Source organism: Ursus maritimus, unplaced genomic scaffold (assembly GCF_017311325.1).
Source record: "Ursus maritimus isolate PB19 unplaced genomic scaffold, ASM1731132v1 scaffold_24, whole genome shotgun sequence".
Classification (NCBI taxonomy): domain Eukaryota; kingdom Metazoa; phylum Chordata; class Mammalia; order Carnivora; family Ursidae; genus Ursus; species Ursus maritimus.
Genome location: NW_024424897.1, coordinates 31580677 through 31588861, shown reverse-complemented (window position 1 = coordinate 31588861; position 8185 = coordinate 31580677). Strand labels below are relative to the sequence as shown.

The following is an 8185-nucleotide window of genomic DNA, read 5'->3' as shown; positions in this document are numbered from 1 at the left end:
CATGGGTTAAGGGTCAGATTCATCTCATCCTCTGCCTTCCATTTACTTCCACTGCAGGCCGGTTCTGTAAGACCGTCAATGAGACCTTTCTAAGCTCATAGCTGATCAGGTTTCTCTCTCATTAGAATCGTCCAGTGACTGTCTAGTGCCCCTGGCTTATAACTCAAACTCTTTAGCTGCCTACCTTGCTTTATGGATTTATACAGGGTGAAGCACATGCTTACCTATGTGCCTGCATCTCCCTCTCAGCATGTCACACGAGGCTATAAAACGTAGCCTTCACCTACCTTCGTAATCAGTATCCCTGTCACCCGGGAACCGATTGCCATTCAAGAAATTCATAGCTTCTCACATGTGCCATATGCTTGGTTATTTCCTTGGTAGCCTTGGTAATGAGTTCTGTTCTGAAATGCCCCCACCACCTTCTCACCCTACAAAGACTGGGATATCACCTGCTCTGTGGCTCCTCCCCCTATCTCTCCCAGGCAGAATTAATCCCTTCTTTCTCTGGGTTCCAATAAGATTTTATAACTAGCTCCATTAGAGCATTTTCCAGCTTCTTCTCTTGTCCCTCTTAACTAGACTGTGAATTCAGTAACGTAACAGCTCCAGCACCTCGAACAGCAACACTGACTTAGCAGTTGCTCCACACGTGTTTGCTAACTTATTCTGTAGCCTTGTTTTCACATCTAGGTGGGGATTTTGTGGTGCGTTTACTCATGCTCTGCTCTCAGCAGCCTCCATCCCTGCTTGGCTGTTAAGAGTCTGGGTTTCACATACGACCTGAGGCATCTGTTTTCAACATCATATTTGCCCTGAACTCCTTCCCGAGACTCTCCTCACACTTCAGACTTACTACCATCCAGTCTATGTCACTTGTTTATTCTCCCCACATTCCGGTACATGTTTCTGGGTCCTTCTTGCAGCTGATTTTTCTACAGAGGAGAAAACCTTGGTGTCTCACCTTCCTCCAGCCCAGAATGGGAGAATGGCTTCAGGTCTCACATCATCTTGGAGAGTGCCTTCCTGCAGCATCAGTTCCCTGGCCACTGCCCACACGTCACCTATGACAGCGGGGCTGACCCTAGGGAAAAAGGGCATAGCCTCAGGGACACACTACTGGACTAGGCTTGACTCTCGAAACAGAGCTGGGCTGATTCTCTCCCTGATTCCCGCCGGAGGCAAGGGAACAAAGGGGGTTGTTAAAAAGTTTCTAAAAGGTCTCAAAAACACTTAACTCTCTACATGGTCTTCCTTGGGAGCCAAAGTACTAAGAACACTGAAAACTTTAGAGATTTGCAGGATGTGGGATTCTCAGGCTGCGATCTAAAAGGACTAGAGTCCTTTCCATATATACAGACCCTGGGAGTTTTAGACATCCCCATTTGTTAGACCAGTGATTCTTAATCTTAAAAGAATCAACTGGAGAGCTTGTGAAGACTGAGTAGTGTGTCCCCAGCCCCAGACTTTCTCATTCAGTTGGTCAATAACAGGGCCAAGAATCTGCATTTGGAACAAGTTCTCAGATAATGCTGATGGTCCTCTTTCTGGGCCACACATTCAGCACCACCACCATCTGTTCTCTCTCTCTCTCTCTCTCTCTCTCAGAGAGCGTGCAGGATCATCAAGCTAACTGGTTTGATCACTTTCTCTCTATTCCTTCTCCTTTTTCTCTTTCTCCCTTTCCTTCTTCTTTAAACTTAATCGATCTTTATTTGAGAAATTCATCCGTGGGAAAACTTTTGTGCAATACCATCAATAATTTTAAAAATCTTGTCATTTATTTTACCAACCAGAGCCCCAAGTATTGTTTTACCATCTGTATTCAGGTCTACTCACATTATTTATAAAATGCTAGCATTTTTTATGTGTGAATTATTACTGTTTCTAACACACGAATTGCTACAAGAAACTCCTATAATTTCTCATTATGAGAACCTGATCAAAACTGGGATTGACTGCCTATGTAAGCTTGATGTGCTGTAGAGCCTGATTTCGTAGAGCTCCCTGATCTACACAGCATTTCCAGGTTGGTCTAAGTTCTCTCATTGTGCATGTTTACACTTGGCCTCTGGCAGATAACAATACAGTGTGAGGATCTCCCACAAACAAGAGATGTAGGGTAAAAAACAAACCAACCACCAACTCTTCTTTAGAGCTTTGGTCCCTTTCAAAATTTAATCATTGGAACCAACTGGCCTCCATTGATTCTGGGGAAGGGGACAGGATTGTATATTTCATTGACTATCATGTGGGGGATTTTGAGTTCTGGTTTGGACTCCGCTTTCACTAAGAGAAAGCTAATATGTTTCAGTTAATATATTTCCCCTGTCAAGGCACATAGGGGCCTGTAGAACGTCCACCAAACCTCATCTCTTCACTGCATCCATTAACCAACATAATGAATTCCAAAGACGAGAAGGGCAGGAAGAGAGGGTTCACGCTAAAGACCCAGGCATGGAAAACTGAACTGAGAAAATGATTTTGCTATGTGCTATATATCTAAGAAAATAAATATTTGTCAGGCTTAGCTATTGTTACCACTTCAAACTTAATGCAGGCAGGATACATCCAGAAGCAACTTCATTTATATTCTCCGTGAGGGAGGCCAACATCGCTGATAATCAATAATTCTCCCACTACGATGGTCGGTTTTATATGTCAACTCAACTAGCCTATAGTTCCCAGTTATTCAATCAAACACTAATGTAGGTGTTGCTGTGAAGGTACTTCACAGATGTGATTGCTGTCTATAATCAGTAGATTTCAAGTAGAAGAGAAGTTCCTAGATAAGCTGGTTGTACCTGATTCGATGAGTTGAAAAGCCTTGAGGGCAGGACCGAAGTTTCCTTGAAGAAGGTGACCTTCTTTACTGAGGCTTCAGCTCGTTCAGAGTCCCTGCCTGCCTCTCCTGACCCTGTCCTATGCATTTCTACTGGCCCCGGGGATCAGTCTCACAATCATGTAAGCCAAGTCCTTGCAATAAATCTCTTAATAGGCATATGTTAGCTGTATCCAACTGGTCCTGTTGCTGTGGTGGAACTCGGACTGATACACCACCTTTTATGGATCCAATGTAAAGTAAACATCTTAGGCAACGTTGATTGAGGTCTTTTCCTCCTCACACCTCAGTCATCTCTGAACTTGATTATAAATCCAACTGGAATGGCAAGCTCTACAGATTAATAAGGCTGAGACGTGAAGTATTCTCCGAGCCAGAATCAAACGATCACTGAGCATGCCAGATAGAGAAGGTGAATCACTATGAGGTGCACCTGGAAGTCATGTACCATGTGCATCAGTTGAGTAGAGTTACACTCAAATAAAAAATTGTTTTAATCTGCTATCCCTGAAATAATTTACAGCCTTCCATCAGCAACTTCTCAGAGAGCTGTTTTCACTAATCCTGTATAAACAAAATGACAAAAGAGCATTACTTGACTTGACCTGATTGTTTAGACCCTAAAGAACCAGATGACTATCTTGGTTTAGTTTGGAAGTATTGGTGGAAGGTTACAACTTATATTACAAAGCTCAAAGTAATCAAACAATATGGTACGGGCACAAAAATTAGACACATACACCAATAGAACAGAATAGAAAACCCAGAACTAAATCCACAATTATATGGTCACTTAATCTTTGACAAAGCAGGAAAGAACAGCCAATGGGAAAACAAAGTCTCTTCAACAAATGGTGCTGGGAAAACTGGACAGCTACATGCAAAAGAATGACACTAGACCACTTTCTTACTCCACATACAAAAACAAACCTGAAATGGGTTAAAAACCTAAATGTAAGACCTGAAACCATAAAATCCTAGAGGAGATACAGGCAGCAATGTCTCTGACATCAGCCAATGCAACATCTTTGTAGCTATGTCTCCTGAGGCAAGGGAAATAAAAACAAAAATAAACTGTTGAGTCTACATCAAAATAAAAAGCTTCTGCACAGTGAAGGAACCAATCAACAACACTAAAAGATGACCTACTGAATGGGAGAAGATATTTGCAAATGACATATCCAACAAAGGGTTAGTATCCAAAAGATAGAAGGAACTTCTACAACTCAACAGCAGAAAAACAAATAATCCAATGTAAAAATGGGCAGAAGACATGAACCCACATTTCTCCAAAGAAGACATTCTCCAATGGCCAACAGACCCATGAAGACACTCAACATCACTCGTCATCAGGGAAATGCAAATCAAAACCACAATGAGATACCACCTAACGCTGTCAGAATGGCTAAAATCAAAAACACAAGAAACAACAAGTGCTAATGAAGATGTGGAAAAATGGAGCCCTCGTGCACTTTGGTGGGAATGCAAACTGGTGCAGCCACTGTGGGAAACAGTATTCCTCAAAAAATTAAAAATAAAACTACTCAAAGGGCCAGTATGGCACTACTTCATATTTACCCAAGACAGAAAGACACTAATTTGAAAGGATATTTGCACCCATATGCTTACTGAGACATTATTATGTGTCCATCCACAGATGTGATATATATATACATATATATATATAATATTACATTGTGTATATACACAAACACATATTCAACCAGTGTGTATATATCCCATGTGTATATATTCAGCCATATAAAGGAAAGAAATCTTACCGTTTGCAACAACATGGATGGGTCTAGACAGTATAATGCTAAGTGATATAAATCAGTAAGTGAAAGACAAATATCATATCATTTCACTCACAGGTAGAATTTGAACAAATGAACAAAGAGGGAAAAGAGACACAAACCAAAAAGTGGACTTTTAACTAGAGAGCCAACAGAGGGGAGGTGGGCGGGGGATGGGTGAGATAGGTGAAGGAGATTAAGAGGACACCCACCTTGATGAGCACTGAGTAATAGATGGAATTGTTGGATCACTATATTGTACACCTGAAACAATTCAACACTGTAAGTTGACTATACTGGAATTAAAATTAAGGGAAAAGCATTGATGAGAAGTCAAAAACTAATTGTAAATGGGAACGGGTGGAGGAACTAACATTAATTGAATGTAGACTATATGCAAGTCTTGTGCTGGAATTTTTCTGTGTACCCCACTGACCCACACAACACTTTGAGCAATTACGGAAGTTTTATAGCTAAAGAAGCAGAGAGGCAATGAAGTCCAAAGGGAGCACAACCCGCAGGAGTTAGAGACCGGATTGAGCACCATTGCTGCGAATCCTCTTACTATACAATTTAAGGCAGCATCAGAACATGGGGAATGTTTTTAATTTAGGGCATTTTATGAACAGCCTTTTTTTAATATTTATTTATTTACTTGAGAGAGAGTGAGAGTGCGCAGCGCGCGAGTAGGGGAATGGGCAGAAGGAGTGAATCTTCAGGAAGACTCCCTGCTGAGCATGGAGCCTGACCTGGGGCGAATCACAGGACCCAGGAGATCATGTCCCCAGCCAAAACCAAGAGTCAGTCGCCCAACCGACGGAGCCACCCATGCCCCCCACGAACAACTTCTTTTAAATTTTTTCTCTGCAGTCTTTATAGTGAAAGACATTGCACTAACCCATTTAGGGTTAATAAATTTACATCTGAATCACCTTTATATCAGAAACATAGCATAGCTTCGGTAAGAGATGTCTTAAGTCCTCAAGAATATAGCTGAGTTCATCTAAAGGAGGTATTTCTCAATAAATTCAGATCAAAATTGAATATCTCATGTCTCTCATTTCTCTCCTTTAGATCAATATTATAGATTATAATTAGCATTTCTATGCTTTCTACCATCTTTAGTATTGATATTATGGATCACATAAAAGTAAAATTTTCATAAATTAAAAAAGGGACTCAAGATAAGTCTTTTAAAAATTGAACCAGTAAGTGACTTTTGGTCATTTACAAATGAAATCAATAGATTGAAAGGACACAGGAAAATTGACAACCATCAGTGAATGCTGATGCTAAGTTACAGAACTCCAAAGATAAAGAAAGAAGAGTAGAAGCAGGAAGCAGAAAAGACTGTGATTATTCCAGAGTTAAGATGAGATTGTTCACCAGTCATCACAGATACTCATCCACAGCTGAGGAACTCTCCAGGTTTTCCCCTGTGTTTGTGGGAAACCTTGAATTTCACATCCCACCCATAGCCTTGCCTCTAAACTTGGAGTCAGAGGAACCAAGTCCTGCCCAAGCTCTGCCACACTCTTGCTGTTCACTAGTGAGCAAGTCACTTCTCTCTGAGTCGTCTCATGTGTTAAAGCGTTTAATATAAAATAATATATCCACTGTCCATTTTATGAGGGTGAGATAAAAGTGAGAAAGTGCCTAACACAATACCTGACACAGGAGTAGGTCCAGAGAAGTATTAATTTCAAGTGTCACACTCTATAAAGACTTCCCTCCACTTTCACATTGGAATTCAAAAGTTCAGAGGGAAGGGGCACCTGGGTGGCACAGCGGTTAAGCGTCTGCCTTTGACTCAGGGCGTGATCCCGGCGTTGTGGGATCGAGCCCCACATCAGGCTCCTCCGCTATGAGTCTGCTTCTTCCTCTCCCACTCCCCCTGCTTGTGTTCCCTCTCTCACTGGCTGTCTCTATCTCTGTCGAATAAATAAATAAAATCTTTAAAAAAAAAAAAGTTCAGAGGGAAAACTTGTCATTTAAAGTCAATATACTTTAAGTTCACTTCCTGTTACATATCACTAGGCGCTTGCCTAATCTCTTCATGGCTGCCTGCATCTCCTGATTCCTCAGCGTGTAGATCATGGGGTTGAGCATGGGGGTCATGACCGTGTAGCTGATGGACACAGCCTTGTCCATGGGGAAGGGGGTGAAGGGCCGGGAGTAGATATAGATACAGGGAATGAAGATCATAGACACCACAATGATGTGGGTGGTACAGGTGGAAGCTGCCTTCTTCCTTGCCTGCCCTGAGTGGGACCTCAGCATCACCAGGATGACCGTGTAAGACACCAGAAGGAGAAGGAACCAGATGAGGACCAGCATTCCACTGTTGGAGATCATGAGGAGCTCCAGGAGGGAGGTGTCAGTGCAGGCAAGTCTCAGCACTTGTGGGACATCACAGTAGAAGTTGTCCAGGACATTGGGGCCACAGAAAGGCAACGGGAGCATCAGAGCCAGCTGGACAATGGAGTGAACAAATCCCCCTACCCAAGCAGCCACCACCAACCCCACACACAATCGAGTGTTCATGATGGTGACATAGTGGAGGGGCCGGGAGATGGCTATGTAGCGGTCATAGGCCATCACCGAGAGGAAGAAGACAGTCCCACCTCCCAAGAGGTGAAAGAAGAAGATCTGGGCCATGCAGCCCTGGTAGGAGATGGTCTTGACCTCATGAAAGAAGTCCACCAGCATCTTTGGAGAAGTCACCGTGGAGTAGCAGAGGTCTATGACAGCCAGATTTCGGAGTAGAAAATACATGGGCATGTGGAGCCGGGAGTCAGAAGTCACTGTGACCATGATAAGGATGTTTCCCACAACAGTGGTGACATAGACAAATAGGAACGCCAGGAACAGGAATTTCTGGAGCTCCTGTGTCTGTGAGAATCCTAAGAGGACAAACTCTGACACCTGTGTAATATTCTGTGCTTCCATGGGATCTTCCCCACATGCCTAAAGAAAAACCATGCAAAACAACAAAATCATGAAAATTCCATCATTTTCCTTTGGAGAGTCAGGAGTAAGTTGATCAAAGTCATTGCTGAATACATTCAAGATGGAACTTAGAAGAGTCTTCCATACATTCTCAAGGCTCTCACAGACTTATCTCCTTAACCACACCCTACATGGTATCACAGGCATTTATGGGTCTTTCCCCCTTTGTATCACTCTGTCCTTGTCCCACAGTTTTCACGTCTGATTCATACCTCATGTGCCCGACAGAGTGCCTTGTGAGCGACAGGCTCCACAGATACGGTTGCATCAATGAAAAAATAAATAAACATATCAGCAAGTACATGTGACCACAAATATCATCATCCTGGATGCAAAAATCTTGAGAGGATACAGAGACTAATGATTTTAGATAACCCAATAGATGCTTGGTCACGGCAGAGCTTTGAGGAGCTGCATATGATTCATCGCTGAAGGAAGACAGGTGTGGGTTAGAAGAAATTGTCATGCCCTAATTTGGAACCAAATGTAAAGCAAATAAACAGAGGATCTTGGCTGAAGCTGGGATAATTAGTCCTTC

At 42.5% G+C, this 8185-nt stretch overlaps 1 protein-coding gene across 1 annotated transcript; it reads right to left on the bottom strand.

The window, feature by feature from the left end:
• Positions 1-6651: 6651 nt before the first annotated feature.
• LOC103667355 (olfactory receptor 4D1) lies at positions 6652-7587 on the bottom strand. The gene has a single exon (XM_008695511.1). It carries the CDS (start codon positions 7585-7587, stop codon positions 6652-6654), a length of 936 nt encoding a protein of 311 aa, XP_008693733.1.
• Positions 7588-8185: the final 598 nt, after the last annotated feature.